General features: G+C 33.6%; 2 protein-coding genes across 2 annotated transcripts; one reads left to right on the plus strand and one right to left on the minus strand.

The window, feature by feature from the left end:
* The first annotated feature begins 5,048 nt into the window (after positions 1-5,048).
* Positions 5,049-11,621, plus strand: LOC129795140 (uncharacterized). Its single transcript, XM_055836189.1, has 4 exons — positions 5,049-5,824; positions 8,644-9,058; positions 9,130-9,631; positions 10,819-11,621. Exons 1-4 carry the CDS (start codon positions 5,322-5,324, stop codon positions 11,127-11,129), a joined length of 1,731 nt encoding a protein of 576 aa, XP_055692164.1. The 5' UTR covers positions 5,049-5,321; the 3' UTR covers positions 11,130-11,621.
* Positions 11,622-14,445: 2,824 nt separating this feature from the next.
* On the minus strand, positions 14,446-15,460 carry LOC129795148 (testis-specific gene A8 protein-like). The gene is made up of 3 exons (XM_055836198.1): positions 15,304-15,460; positions 14,853-14,867; positions 14,446-14,770 (listed from the first exon to the last, which is right to left on the minus strand). Exons 1-3 carry the CDS (start codon positions 15,353-15,355, stop codon positions 14,532-14,534), a joined length of 306 nt encoding a protein of 101 aa, XP_055692173.1. The 5' UTR covers positions 15,356-15,460; the 3' UTR covers positions 14,446-14,531.
* Positions 15,461-16,071: the final 611 nt, after the last annotated feature.

The following is a 16,071-nucleotide window of genomic DNA, read 5'->3' on the forward strand; positions in this document are numbered from 1 at the left end:
TCACGTTGGACGCTAAAGGGTTAAAATATCGAAATGAAACATAGGTGCGAATGTTTCACACATTTAAAGAGACAAAAAACATTATGATGACACAATATTTGCATTTTTGATTACTCTTTGTCGGCTTCTCCTAGCTGATCCCAGTAGAAACTTAGAGATTTCTGATTCGTTTTTGATCCTACGAGATTAGCTTTGTCTAAATCACGAATGAAGATTGTTTTTATATATCAGTGAATAAACTCCTTTAAACATTTTTTTATTTGAATAAATATATTCATATCGACATTAAAATTGTTAGAGAATTTTATGTAATTTTCGATTTTGTTATTTTTAAACTTTCTTTCATTGAAAATGTCTCACTTAATCGATTTTCTTGGTGTAGGTATAAATATCAATGCTTTTTCAAGTGCAATTACCAAACATTCAAACAATGTGGCCTTTTTGAGACATTTTAGCCATATAAGTGGTTTTAGTCTTTCACTACGAGATATACTTTGTAACACGCGCGAAAATGTCAACAGGAAAAGTCACAAACATGCTCAATTTAACCCTTTTTTGTACCCTCAAAGGAAGCATTATAAACGCACACACCATTTCCATCCTCTTTCAATGCACTTTACAAATGTTTCTAAATTTAGGCTAAAATCCGTGTTTCAGTGCCAAATCGATATAAATGCGTATAGATATTCCAAAAGTTATCTAGCAAAGTATGTACTGTACCTATATTTATGTCACTTAATTTTGTAGAATTGTGTGGTACAAACAGAGTTAATTTCAAAATACACACACTCCCCTTGTTCTTTTTCTTATTCTATGAAAGGAGTGTTCATGCTGCACATAATAAAAGAAAGCGGGAGGCGGGTGGGAGGGATGTTGGGTGGAAAGTTGCCACGAATGGAGGTCAGTTTGTGAGGCTTTTGACCCGTCCTTTTACTCCGTTTACAAGAGCACAATGTGTTGGAGAAGTTTTCCTTCCAATCACACATACGGGGAAAAACCTTCGACGAAGCCCTCGAAAAATATCCAGGAAGTGTCTTGCGAGAGCTTTTTGTGCTTTTGGTTACATATATTTTTTTGGAGAGAAGTAACTGCTAGAGCCGAAAATTGCTTACAAGGTCTACGATGGTGTAGTACAAAACAAGAAAATACTGGTAAGTTTCACTTACGGGCTGTGATTCTTTCTTCAGATGACAGTCAAAGTGTGGTGAAGTACAATGATGGTCCAGCAGAGTAAAGGGAATGTACTGGTAAGTTTCACTTACGGGCTGTGATTCTTCCTTCAGATGACAGTCCAAGTGTGGTGAAAATTGAGGTGGATAAATTTTTAGGAATGGCTTTCTCACGCAACGAATCACAGCCAACGCGCATGAGTAAGCCTTTCCCCAGAATTTACACGCGTTGGCTGTGATTCGATGCGTGAGAAAGCCATTCCTAAAAATTTATCCACCTCAATTTTCACCACACTTGGACTGTCATCTGAAGGAAGAATCACAGCCCGTAAGTGAAACTTACCAGTACATTCCCTTTACTCTGCTGGACCATCATTGTACTTCACCACACTTTGACTGTCATCTGAAGAAAGAATCACAGCCCGTAAGTGAAACTTACCAGTACATTCCCTTTACTCTGCTGGACCATCATTGTACTTATATATGTATATTTATAGGTTTATATATTTTTATATTTTTTATGTATAAAAAAGGCGCCCCGCTTCGCGGGGCGCCAATTAGTTTGTTTAAAATACATGTGAATAGGTGAAAGTAATTGTTGATGTAGCAAAAAGGCAGAATGCGGCCATTTTGAATTTTGAAATCAGTAAAATCTGATAGGTCATACCCACTATACCTAATGAAACTTCAATCGAAAAGCCTCTATCAAGTACCGTTAAGCCGATATAAGGCAATATTACAACAATCGGTACATATGGAAACTTGTTTTGGTCTATATCTCTGAAACCGCGACATAAATTTTTTTAATTTTTTTTTTATTAAAAGGTGTACCTATCACCTATAACATACTAAAATTTAATCGAAATCTATCGTCCAGTTTTTGAGATATTAATCGAAAACTGGTCGAAAACTCATCGAAACTTTGGTTTTTTATTGTAGGCTCTCTAGCGGTAACTTTTGAAACTTCCTATGTATAGATAATTGTAGACCTTTTTGAGATCTTTCATTCAAAACCGGTTTGGTTAAAATCGGTCAACCGGTTTAGGAGTTATGGCCGACTTTCGATAAAAGTCTATATTTACTAAACCGCTTGTCCGATTTTTGAAAATGGGGTATCGTTGAAAAGGTCTTAAGGGCCCCTATAACATATTAAAATTTCAGACCTCTAGCTATAATAGAGGCTGAGATATAGCGAAAACAAAATTGAAAAAAAATCAAAATGGCGGATGCAGGGGTGGGGGGTCGAATTTGATATCATAGTTGGACGACTTCCAGTCGATAATTGAACTTTGCCGGTGACCGCAAGTCTCTATCTATTACCGTTCTCTTGTAATTGAGCTTCAAACTACGGCCGGACGGACGGACGGCCGGACGGACGGACGGCCGGACGGCCGGAAAAGTTTTTCGGCGCATACGTTTTTTGGAATGTGGGGACCCTAATTCGTGCTCATACCAAGTTTGAGCCCGATCTGACGACCTTGAGTTTTAGAGTGGACACAGAAGCTGTGCTATTCTTTTCTTCGAAAGAATCACAGCTAAAAGAAGGTGAAAATTGAGCTATAAATTTTTGTGGGTGAGAACCGAGAAAATTAGGTTCCAATGGAGGGTTATATACATATGCCTATATAAAATCTATATTCTGCAATGTAATGTATAAATTTTATCGTGATGGGAAATGAACACAATTTTCTTGATTGTCCACCATGCGATAATTTGGTGAATAAAGAAAATAACTAACCGAGATTTAATGGAAATTTGTCTTTATCTATTTCTGTTTTAATCTATCCTTTAGCTCTTTCTGCCAAGATTGCAAGTTGTTTAATCTTTACTATTCCAAGATCGCGGAGATATTCAAAGATCGCAAGTTTTTGCGCTTGAGATCGCAAAATTGATCTCCTAAATAATTTTTGAGAATCGCATAATAAACACACATTTTTATAAAATTATCGCATCATTTGCCTGTATTTTATTGTAAAGGCAGTTCTCCGAAACGGCTGGACCGATCATTATGATACTTGTAACGAGGCTAGAAGAAATCGGGTATAAAGGACTTTTTCATGCTTTTTTTAAATCAAGAACTTATGTTGTTTAATTGGATTAAAATTTTAAATTACTCTAAGCTACCACGAATGCAATCTTGAATTAACGTGAAGTACCTACTTTTTCCAAAATATCCTTCATTCCCTTCTCATAACAGGCAAATAAAACACCACAAAACAATACGCCTCGTCACTAAATCGGTTTAATTACAGGCAATCAAGACATTTTTCCACACATAAAAGTAACCCCTTAATTGAGCCTGACGCGTTATTTATCAAATTCTTTTCATTGCTATGCCCTTCTTTGCGAGTTTACAAACATTGGACGTTGAGAGGAGTTCGCCCGCCAAAAAAAGGGGTTTATTTCTCATTGATTTTTTTTTCCATCTTGTACTTCTTTTTCCACACTCTCTGATCTAATTGCCATAAATGTGGGCTAAACATTCTTGACGCACACACAGTGGAATCACACGCGGTGAGAGATTTAGGCGTGAGATTGGAAAAAAGCGAAAGAAATTATGGACTTTGGTGAGACAACCTTGCTTGTGTCACACACACTTGATGAATTGGCCCCAAAAAAAGGGACAAAATGTTAAATTTTCTCGCGGATTCTTCTTTGCGGAAGATTTAAGAATATTTTCTTTAGCTCTGAATAAATTTTAGATTAGAAATTATAAGTATTTTTATTTTGGGCATTCTATTCACAATAAAATGGAGATAAGAACATTAAACACTCAATTAAATTATTCATAAGAAGTAATGTTTTATGTTGAGATAACCGAAAGCTAAAAATATATTTTAACTTGTTGAACCTCTTAAAACATGTTTATTTTTTCTTCTCTAAATGATTATTTTAATTAATTTCCTTGTAACTCTTTTAAATAATATATCACGAATAAGAGCTATATGCTGCAGTTTCCGAGCAAATGGGGGTAGATCGGAAATGGAAAGATTTTGAGTATTCTGTGAATTTGGCGATTCTTTTATGTAAAAAAAAACTAAATTAAAAAATTATGGTTAATCCTTTTGATTAATTTTCACTTTTCATATTAAAAAAAAATGAGAAATTCTCATTGACCCACTTTAACATCGTCTGTGATGACCTCAAAAGAGGAAGACCTCCGGGGGCTTTTAGTGCTAATTGAGGTGTGGAGGATGATTTTTCTGGTCAGCAAGAGAAAATGCAATAAATGGGCTTGGTAAGCACTTTTGCTGCATTATTACCACCCCTTTCATTGCACAATTGGATTGAATTGCAGATATACTGGATTAAATTTCACATTACTACTACAAAAAGTTTCCCGTAGGGGTGACACGCCAACCCCCAGATGACGTGGATAGATGAATGGATATTGCAGGGTTTTGTTGGTGGGAGGTGGTGGGCTGAGAAAGGTGTTTAAGGTGAACAAAAGGATTCGTTTAAAATGTATTTTCCGTTCATATAATTGAATTATTCTTATAGGAGCGTATTGTGAAATGAGTCAAAAATTTAATAATTTTGAACAAAAGAAATGTAAAAATGAACAAGAAAATATTTTTTTATGTTCTACAAACATTTAAAGAATAAAAATTCTAGTTTGTTACTTTAAAAAAAATACTTTTATTATTTTTTCTTAATTTTTAACCTGTTTATTCTATGTCGACTTCTATACTTTTTATGTGTTAAAAAATGCATAGAAAAAAAAGAAAGTTAATAGAAAATTATGCTCAAAAATTCGTTGTTGATGAGGGAAGTTTTAAAAAATGTTTCATTTTCGAAAAACCTTCCGTGAGTGGATTACTCTGTGGAAAATAGTTAATGCTCCAATGGAAATCCACGGAATTTCCATGAAGATGTTTTGTAGGGGATACTTGTCAAAACTTTAGTGCGAATGAATTTCTGAGTTTTCACTAAAAAGAAAAACAACATTTTGTGGGAAGAAAAGGCTCTTTGCTGAGGTCTGAGGTGCAAAAGACGTGAGAATGTGGTAAAAAAAGTGGGGTATTGTTGAAAAGAGTGCAAGGCCTAAAATTGTCTTGTGGAAAATGCTGGAGAATCATTGTGGGCAGTGAGAATTGTACGGATGAGGATTCCTGAAGTGCAAGTTAAAGAATTTATAGTTGGTGTTCAACAATGAGTACTGCGGGGAGGGTGGTTGTGGGGCAAATTGTCGGATGGTGCATCCTCCTCCAGATTCTGTGGGTGTCCAATGCTACCCACTTGACGGGAACATTTGATCCCTCAAAGGACTTCTTCAAATTCCTCATCAAGTTTGGCTTCCAGAAGACCGAAAGGCACAGTCAGAGGGATTCCTATGGCTACATCTATGGGAATATCACAGCCAAGGATAGCTATTTCCCTGTCAATCTCACCCTAGCTGTGCTGGACAAGTACACCTTCCTCGATGGTTTCTATGGGAATCGTACGCTTCAGGATCGCGAAGCTGCGTGCCAGAGGATGTTTGGGACACTCGATCGGATTGCCTACAATGCTCAATGCAATCCACATGCCAAAGTGGACTACCTGCGACAGATCCCATGCCGGCGAGGGCAGCTGTGCTGGGATGAGGATAGCCCATCGAATGTGGTGTCCGGAAGTCAATTTACCTACGTCATCAGCGACCTCATGCAACCCAGGTAGATACCATCCACACTTTCACCATCACCACCATTCACTCTTGCTCTTTAATTTCCTTCCACAAATGTAGGAAGGGAAGGTGGGGGAAGCTTCAATTAAAAATGTCTTTGATCGCTTTGATTGATTGGGCAGGTTAATAAAATAGGGTGTAGATGTAAAAAATATTCCCTCAGGCTATTTGTCCATTGTTTCCCCGCGTTAAAGATAATTTTTTTGTTAGCTAGAAGAAAGAAAAAAGTTTTTACTTTTGGGTTGTGGCCGCAGAAAAGAAAGTCCCATTTGCGCTCCAATTAATTCACTTTATGGAGGTTTAATTGGATGTGGAGAAGTGAAACCACCAGCTGGAGGCTTTTCATCTGTTTAAGCTTATTTTAAAATTTTAATTTGGCTTTCCTCCGGAAGGATTTTCTTCCCATAAATGGGATTATTTAGTTTCAATCTTTCCCAAGATTTGTAATGAATTTTTTTTTAAGTAAAAAATTCATAAAAACCTTACAGGCTTAAATCTAAACCAATTTGATTCTTATTGGAATTTTTTAAATATATTTCTAAAATTGATTTTTTGCTATTTCATGTTACGAGCATAATTTTTCCCATAGAAAACACAGAAGCATAATTTTTAGTTCATTTATCTAAAGAGCTGTGTTAAAAGAAAAAAAATCTTTCATTCATCAACAATTCTCTTTTAAAAATTCTTCTTCCTGACTGCATTGGTTTTTTTTCTCTTAAATTTAACCAAATCCTTGAGAGTCTATCCTTTCTTCCTTTCCCACAGAGGGACATTGAAAGAGAAGGTTTCATATATCACAGAATTATTAATTCAGGAAGCAAGATAATTTCTGCAAGTGCCCTCGCAAAATGCATTGAGCAATTTATGTGGAAGCACAAAATAACAAGACAAGACGATGTTGAGTCAGTTTCTTTTATTAATGCAACATCAAACGCTGTGAATTTTTCAGTTTTCATACCTTCATCATTTATTTACAGGACAAACAATTTGATGTTTTTTAAATATTTATTTTGTGCACTTGAAGCACTTTTGTGCCATCGTGAGGGGTTTTAATTGAAAATTCTTCGAAGGAATTTATTTGCAATATCTCTACATGAAGAATGTGTTGTATTTTTGTAGGAAAATTTTATGTTGTAAATTTTTTTTATAGAGGGGGAGCAGTTTTGCAAAACATATAAGAGAATTCTCATATGATGTAAAAAGACATTTTCACGAGCAAATTGGTGGTCGTCTCCTAAGACGAAGTAATATCGTAATAAAAGAACCCCGAGTCTTGTAAATTTCTACTGCTCTTGTGTTCTCTGCTTTAAAAAAAATACCTACAAAGCCATGCCATTTATTGTTTAAATTTCATCTGCAATGAGTTTTTTATTATTTACCTTTTCTTTATATTACACAACAGTGTCTCCAATTATAAAATTTAAAAACTAAAAAAGAGAATAAATTCTTCAAGTGTGAGAGTAAAAAAAAAGGACATTCTTTACCTATCAAACATTTATCCTTTTTCAAGGACCTTTCTATCTTACACACCCCTTACACTACATATTGTGTTCAGAGTTAAAACAAAGATTCAAATTGCAATTGAAGTGCGTTTCAATTTGTGACATAAATACTTGCACTCAAAGTTTTTTTTATTGACTTTCCGCACAGACATATCATATATTTGTTATCTAACAATGAATAAAAATAATTTAATAGTAATCAAGAGGCAAAAAATGTGAGGTCAAAATTTTTATGTTTTGTATTGCATATTTCGCAATATTTCAAACGTTCTCTACGTATTAATATTTGATTTTTATTGTTTTTTAGACACATTTATTTTTTCTCAATTTAAAAAAAAAATTTTCTTTTACTAATTCATATTTAGTTTATTGTGAATATATTTTATTACCCAGAATATTTTAAAAAGTTTTATTTAACTACATATCATGAATTAGAAATTTTCTCTGTGATTGATTAAAAGAATAATTTTTGGGTCAGAGACATAGCCAAAAATCCTTTTAAGGGGTGTTCTTGTCCTTTGCTTTCTTTAATTTTAAACTTACAAATAAATGAATAAAAAAGGATTTATCAGTTAGGGGTTTTGTGAATAAATGAATAACTAAACCAAATGGATGCTGCATTCGATATTGACATTTATTTGTGCAATTCTATCTATTTGTACCTATCTCTAACTAAGTTTGAAATAATCTAATACATAGTCCAGCATCTAATTGGAGACTTTTTGACCTTTTACATTTTTCTCTAATATCTATTATTTATTTTTAATACATTATTAGAATCTTGAAATTTAAGAAAAGTTCGCTAAAGCCACGCTTTAGATCTTCTAAATAAAAGTTATTTTCTTTTTATCTGAATTGTAAATTAACAAGAAAAAAATAATTAATGAGAATTAAATTAATTGACGCGTTGAGAAGAATTAAGTTGAATTGAAAGTTGATTTTTTTTCTTAAGTAAATAAACTCTCTTATCTTGTAATGCTTCAGCTATAGAAGACGGAAGACCCGCTGAGAGAATGTGGGGGATTGATAAGAAAATTCTCAATAGCTAGTAAATGATGTTTGCGAGTATTTGTATAATAATGTATTAACGAAATAACATAGAAACAATGAGGAAAAATGGGGCAATAAAGTACACACTTGAAAGAGTAAAGTTTTGTATTAAATTAACCCCAGAGGTGCAGTTAATTGGCTCTATGGGGCATTTGTAGGATGCAAAATGTCATTAAGAGCAGCTGTAGCTGCTAAATAATTTATAATTTTGCCTATAAATTATTTTAGAGCTTCTGGTACATTTGTACATTTGTAGATTCTGGTACGTCTCCCTTGTGGCGTGCTACAGGAATACAACAACATGCCGATGGCATCACTATGATCCAAGGAAGTTTGATCATGCCCCAGAAATTTCCTATGACATTCGTCTTGTCAATGGGAATCCCAATCAATCGGCCTACATTCCGCTCACATTGCACTTTAGCTTCGATCGGCAGAACACACTGGAGATGTACCTTAGTTTCTTCGTGGTGTACCTTGTACTTGTTCCCATGCAGGTGCATGCAATGCGAAGACAAAATCATCCCGTGACGCGTCTTTTCACGGCGAGTCTCTTCTTGGAATTCATCAGTTTATGTCTCATTCTTGTGCACATGATTAGATTTGCAATGAATGGTGTGGGGAATGAGAATTTTGCCACAGCTGGAGAAATTCTGGATATCTTTAGTCGGGTAAAGTGGAAATGGAATTTGTTTAAATTGCATTTTCTTATCTTCTAACTGACCGCATTTTGTTTGCGCAGACACTTTTCATGCTGATCCTGCTTCTCCTTGCTAAAGGATGGGCGGTGACGCGTCAGCAAATCAGCCGTACAGGATGGATAATCCTCATGACCATCTGGATACCCTACTGTGCTCTTAATGTAATGCTGTACGTGTGGAATCGCACCGAAGTTGACATAATTTCGGACATTGATGAGTATCAGACGTGGCCCGGATGGATTGTCCTTGTGTGTCGATCGTGTATAATGCTGTGGTTCCTGTGGGAGTTACGTAGTACAATGCGCTACGAGCATTCCACGAAGAAATTGGACTTTCTACTTCATTTTGGAGCATCGAGTCTCGTGTGGTTCATCTATTTGCCCGTTGTGGCACTTGTGGCACTCCAAGTTAGCCCCCTTTGGAGGTATAAACTCCTCCTTGGTATCACAAATTCCGCCGATTGTCTCGCTTTTTGCGTTATGACGGGATTACTGTGGCCCAACAGAGCGGGGCAGTATCTTCTCCTTGCGGGGAATTTTTCCGGTAAGTTGGGACTTTGATACAAAATAGAGTTTAATTCAATTTTCAATATGATAAATTGAATTGAATTTTTCCTGGTTTTTCGTCAGATCGGTTTAGTTTGAGATTAAATCACCAGAGTTTTCATCCCAGAGCTTTCGACTTTACACAAAGCCTTGTTGTGATGATTTACCTTTTGTTGATTTGTATGAAATAGAAGAACGTATGTAATTAGTGTTAAAAACAAATATCTGGGTCAAAGTGGCCAGATTTCTCGTTGTTTGTATGGTTGCTCGATGAGGTACGATTGAAGTCTGAATGAATGCGTGAATGTTGAACTATTGAATGAATGAATGCCACTGTGTTTGACTGATTGAATTGAATGAATGCACTGGTTACTATAAACTAATTTAATAATTTAAGTACAGAGATAAATAATAGTTATAAAATTAAAGAAAATTGGTGAGCGCAACAAGATGACGTGCGACGTTTGTGGTTCTTATGTGCAACTGACAAAATTGCCGATTGGTGGCGCTGCTGTGTAGTAAGAAGTTAACGTAACAAGTCTTCTTCAGTGGTTGTGGAAAGGTTTATTCAGAACCACTCCACATAAAAAAAAAGAACCAGCACAAGACAGTGAACAAACGATCAGATTATGCTGGAGTGAGCGTGGTTTATGCATTCTTGATAGAATTCAGCAAAAGTTGATGATTCACATTGATGATTGTTTTAGTTTTGCACCTGACAGCTGTCAGTGATGCACATCGCTGTGGAACGATTTGGATAATGCAAATGCGCCACCTATGGCGGATGAATGAATGATACATTTTCCATCCAAGCACGGGAGATAGAAGTTTGGCTTTTCGTGTGTTTTTCTCTCCAATTATTGTTTTTGTAAGGAATTTTCATGTTGTTGTGTGGTTGCCCAGGTTGTTGGGGTTATATTTGACGAACAGAGCTGAGAAGAAAAGAAATCACCAATCTTTTGTGCATGTTTTTTTTGAGAAAAATGTTTATAATTTTGTACGGCTGCCTAATGTCCAAATAAACTTTTCCACAGCCACTGAAGAAGATTTTGTGTACAGCCGAAAGCTCTGGGATGAAAACTCTGGTGTTTTAATCTCAAACTATACCGATTCGACGAAAAACCCGGAAATCTGAAACTTCTAAATGATCAATTTAATCAATATTGATCCCTTGTCCTTTTGTAGGCATGGATGAGCTCGATGAGTTCAATGAGGCTCCTCATATTGTTCACGGGGAAACTTTCTTGCCCACCAATCCGCCTGAGAGCATTCAAGGGGAGAGCGTGAGCGATAGTGGCGTTGATACGCATCTGGCGGTAGATTTGGAGAATGGAAGTATGCCCGTGGATGGGTATGAGCATGTTTCCCTTGCCAATGGTGACGTGAGTACGGATCTTCTCAGTGGGGATGACATTATGCGACCCCCTGAGAGTCGTGTGTTGCGTCTCAATGGTGATGCCATCCGATTGCATCGCAACGGCACCCGAATGGCTTAAAGAAGAACAATGATCCTAGAATTTCTCCTAGACTTGATCCTGGAAGCCAGAAACTCACAGACTGAATATTTATAAAAATACTTTCCGTAACTTTTCCTTTCATCTCTTCCCTCCCCCTCTTTTCCCAATGAGATTTATTTTTAACATTATCACTGAATAATTTGAGATGTTGCTTAAAAAAAAACTTCCAGTCTGTGAGTAATTTTTCTTTTAGTTAATCCCGCGCAAATTGTTTATAATATATATTTTTTTATTTAAAAAATCTTCGTTTAATCCTTTCGAATTAGGAGTTGAACAAAGAAGAATTTTTTTTATTATTATTATTTTCATTCTCTATAAATAGTTAATATTTATCATGTAGATAATAAGATTTATAAACTAAAAAAGTATTTCCATTGGCCAAAATCTCCTTCATTCCGAAGGAGAGTATGTTGACAAAAAAATAAATAAATAAAACAAGAAGATCGCTGGAGATCATGTGATTTTCGCATATATTTATCTATTAATATATATATAATATATTTTCCCCCCAGTATATAAATTAGTATCCTAAGGGAATAATCTTAAGCATTCACCAGAATATTATTGATTTAATCACAAAGATTAGAGCAGAAGATTAATTAGCAAAAAATATGAATGAAAATATACCACAAATGTAGACATTTAAAAACTAGTTGAACGCACATTTATCAAAGAAATACAATGAAGATCTATGTGGGAGGGGATGGGGGGTTAGTTTGTGTGGGAAACTTTGTGATTTGATTGGGGTTTAATCAATGAAGACACAAAAAAAGTGGAAAGAAAGGCTTAAGCTGATGAGAAAATTGTGCCATAAACACTAGAAAAAATTTTCAGAAGTATGAATGAACATAAAGTAATGAATGGAAGAAATCTCCTTTTTTTTTTAAACGGTTTTTAATGAATTTTATTTTCAACTTTGCAATGAAGCAAAACGATGAACTTTAAGGTGGCTAAAAAAGAAAGAAAATTTAAGTCAATCAAACTTCATCAATCTTCAATGAGAAAAAAATGTCAAACTTCTCTTAAATTTTATTTAAAAATTGATTACAATTAAATTTATTAGGGCTTACACCCAAAGAATGAAACTCACGGACACACATTTAATTGTTTTTAATTGTTATTTCCACAAATCGAGTATTTTTATTTCTTTCATCAGGCCTTGAAATGAAAAGAAAATCAGGTTAGATAAAAAAATCATTTTTAAATATTTTAATTGATCCATTGAAAAAGAAATTAATGGATAGAACAAAACGCAGCTAAGGTGTCGATAAAAGAACAAATTCATCACTTTAGAGTAGATTAACATTCTATTCAAAAGTAAGCAAAGTGAATTTCATTTTAGGGTGTGTCAACACGAAGCCTGTAATTTATTTGTTGAAAGTCTCATCATATTAACCGATTCAAGTTGAAATATATAAAATAAAATAAAAAGTATGAAATTTATGTCAAAATTAAAATTAAAATACTAAATATGTAATGGAAATCAACGTCAATTTTTACTAAAAAGAGAAACTTGGGATCTCTCGTGGGGTTGGGAAGAGTAGTAGAGTTATCTAATATAGAATATTATACCAGACAACAACAAACTATTGTAGCGCATTCTCTGAATTCTTCACTTTTACTCTAATGCAGAATTTATACTTAGAACAAAAGAAATCGGAATTATTTAGAGGAAAAAAGGTTAAAAGGAAATTATTAAAAAAAAAATGGATAAATCACGACAATCAGCACACATTTAGTCCTTCCACATTAAATCTTTTGTTGTGCATCATTAATCTTGCAAGAAATAGAGCTTGATTATATTACGGATAAAATAAAATTAAAACTAAATACTCTGTGAATCAAGATAAAAGAGTCCATTAGGACGCAATTTCTCCAGTTTAAGTGACAAGTTGCCCGTTACAAAGGAAAACGCTATAAAGAAAAATAACATATACATATATTTATTTTTTGCTAAAGAAAATCGCAGAGAAATAAAATCTAGAAAAGCCTTTTTATCACATAAAAAAATGTAGGAAGATAAAAAAAATGAGCCAAAAAATGCTGATAACAGTTAAGAAGAAATAAAGAATGGAATGGAGAATTTTGATTGGCAAAAAATTTAATATTTAATAGAGAATTTGGTTTAGTATGTACACATCTAATATATTTTGTATGGGAAAGTCCTTATTCTAGGATACCATCAGGATATTGGTAACTTTATACAAGAACTACACATTTATCGAGAAAAAAAGCTGCCAAAAATCTTTGAATTCTTTTTTGAAGAAAATAATGAAAATGTAAGAAAGAAAAGAAATACACCTAAGGGGTGAAATTCATTAATCAGACAGAATTAAGTTTTCTTAAGAAAAACTTAAATTTTCTTAAAAATGTTTTAAGTTTTAATAAGATTTCTTAAAAAAAAACTTAGAATCTCATAAGAAAAATTAAATAATTTTTAAGTTTTCTTAAACAAAACTTAAGATTTCTTCAGTCTAGCTGAATTTGGCTAAATGCGTATTATTTCGATGATTTTTTTTTGGTCGCTTTCGGGTATCGAAAATCCTAACAATCATCAAAACATTTTAAGTTTTTTTTCTCAATGAATCTTAAAAAAAAACTTAAGACATTCGTAAGAAAAATTAAAGAATCGAATCTTAAGAAATCTTTAGTTTCCTTTTAAAAAACTTCAGAATCTTAAATTGTTCCTAAGAAATTTTAAGTTTTTTTCTAAAAAAATCTTAAGAAAACTTAAGACAATCGTATGAAAAATTAAGTAATCTTAAGTAATCTTTAAGGATCTTAAGAAAACTTAAGTCTTTCTTAAGTCTGTCTGACAAGTGAATTTCCCCCATATTCGATCCATTAGAATGTTAAATGTTTGCCAATCAAAAAGCAGTCTTTCCATTAAGACTATAGGACATAATAAGAAAATTAAATATTTTCTTTTGCTAATATGAATTTTATTCATCATTTTCTCATTTTATATATACATAAATAATTTTCTTTCACGGCACATCAAAGGAAATAAATATAAATTCAAAAAAAAATGTGAAGGGATAAAATAAATTAAGAATGAAGAAAAAGAGATAAAATTTGGAGAAAAAAATTAAAAGGAGAAGCAAAAAATAAATGGCAAAGGGTTAACATTTGATGCAATTTTCTAGTGAAATTTTGTGTTTTTACAATGATTGTGATTTCAATAAATTAAAGAAAAAAAAAGAGAAAACAATATAATTTTCTATCTATATGATGTGAAAATTGAAGAAATGGCAAACAAAACATTCTTCTAATTTTCTTTTGAATTGTTTCTTGATAATTTTTATATGTTAATTTTTGACTAAAATGTTTTTCATTTCATGATTTTCTTTTGGGTCGTGTTATAGTAGGAGGATGGATGACTTAGCCATTGAGGGGGGCTGTATTGAACACAATAATTGGTTGCTGTTCAGCACTTTCGGGACTTGCAGGGGTGGTCTCGTTGCTCTCAGCGGAATTTGGTACGATAATGGCGAGAATTCCTGGCTGAGCGACAGCTGGAGCAGCCGGAACTGCAGGAGCAGCTGGGGCAGCGGGTACAGCAGGGGCTGCAGGAGCAGCTGGGGCAGCAGAAGCAGCAGAAGCGGCAGCAGCAGCAGCAGCTACATTAGCAGGTAAGATAACCACACCTTTACTAAGCAAATTATCATGTTTTTTTGGGAAAGAAAATTCATTAAAACTTACCTTGTCCGGATGATTCTAAAAGAGGTTGGCAAAAAAAAAAGAAAGAAAGAGATAGGATGAGAATTTGAATTGAACAAAATAGTTTAATTCCCCTTTGCAGATTTTTGCTTAGGGTAGAATCCTAAAAATCTAAAATTCTAAGAAGATTCGGTTTTAGCATAAAAAAATTCCTATTTCATGTCTTAAGCAAGAAATGTGAAAGGAGAATAAATAGAAACAAAATTTAAACTTAGGAGTAAAAATTTAGCTGAGGGTTTTATTAGAAAATTCCTCTCTAAGCTGCTAATAGATATTTTTTTTCCAAAGTTTATCAACTGAACAGAACTTGAAAAGGATTTAAAACTTCTATCGTTTTAAAATCTTGAATAAAGAGCAAAGGTTCTAAAATCCTCAGAAGTCCCTTAAATCATAGCTAAGAGTCCCTAAACTTGCACTTAAAAGAACCCCTCACCTGTGATGTAAAGTCCAATGAGGAGGAATCCAATAGCGCACAACTTGAACATTTTGATATGTTACGTCTAAACTTCACTTCACAGAGGAGAAAAAAGTTGAAAAGAATTTAATTCTTTGGTTGATTCACAACTGATGGTGCTAGAGAAAAAATCTCTCAATTTTATACTTGATTTTTCTTTCTTTCATTTTTCCATCGAGTGGTGGGGAATTTTTGGGAGAAAATTCATGAGTTTTCATGCACGCAAATGGAATTCCAAATAAGCCACAATCGGGTGTGAATTTTCACAGACATCGCACAAGTTGAAGGTTAAAAGAGATTGTTTTTGATCTTCTGTTTTTAGATCAATTAATTTATCTCTTTTTTTTATATCGCAATGCAATTATTTTTAAATTTTTTGGCATGTTTTTTGTACATTCACACGCGAATTCTTTTCTGCATTTTTGCATATTTTAGAGAGACTTTGTTAATAATTATTTTATTACTCTTTGAGAATTGTTTTCTTTCACAGAATAATTTATGTCTTATTATTTAGTTTTAATTATTAAATAAAAAAAATAGGCAAATAAGACAAAATTTGTAAAAGTGTAAGATTGAATATTTAATTCTTTTTTTTTCATTAGAAGACAGCTTTAATAGAAAGAAAAATCACAGCTAAAAATTAGGTTAGAGAATAAGCTAAAAGTGGAGAGTGGGGAAATAAAAATAAGATATAGGCATAAGTAGAACATTGTTCTCCATAAATCATCAATAAATCTTTAAGATCAA

This window comes from Lutzomyia longipalpis, chromosome 4 (assembly GCF_024334085.1).
Source record: "Lutzomyia longipalpis isolate SR_M1_2022 chromosome 4, ASM2433408v1".
Taxonomy (NCBI): domain Eukaryota; kingdom Metazoa; phylum Arthropoda; class Insecta; order Diptera; family Psychodidae; genus Lutzomyia; species Lutzomyia longipalpis.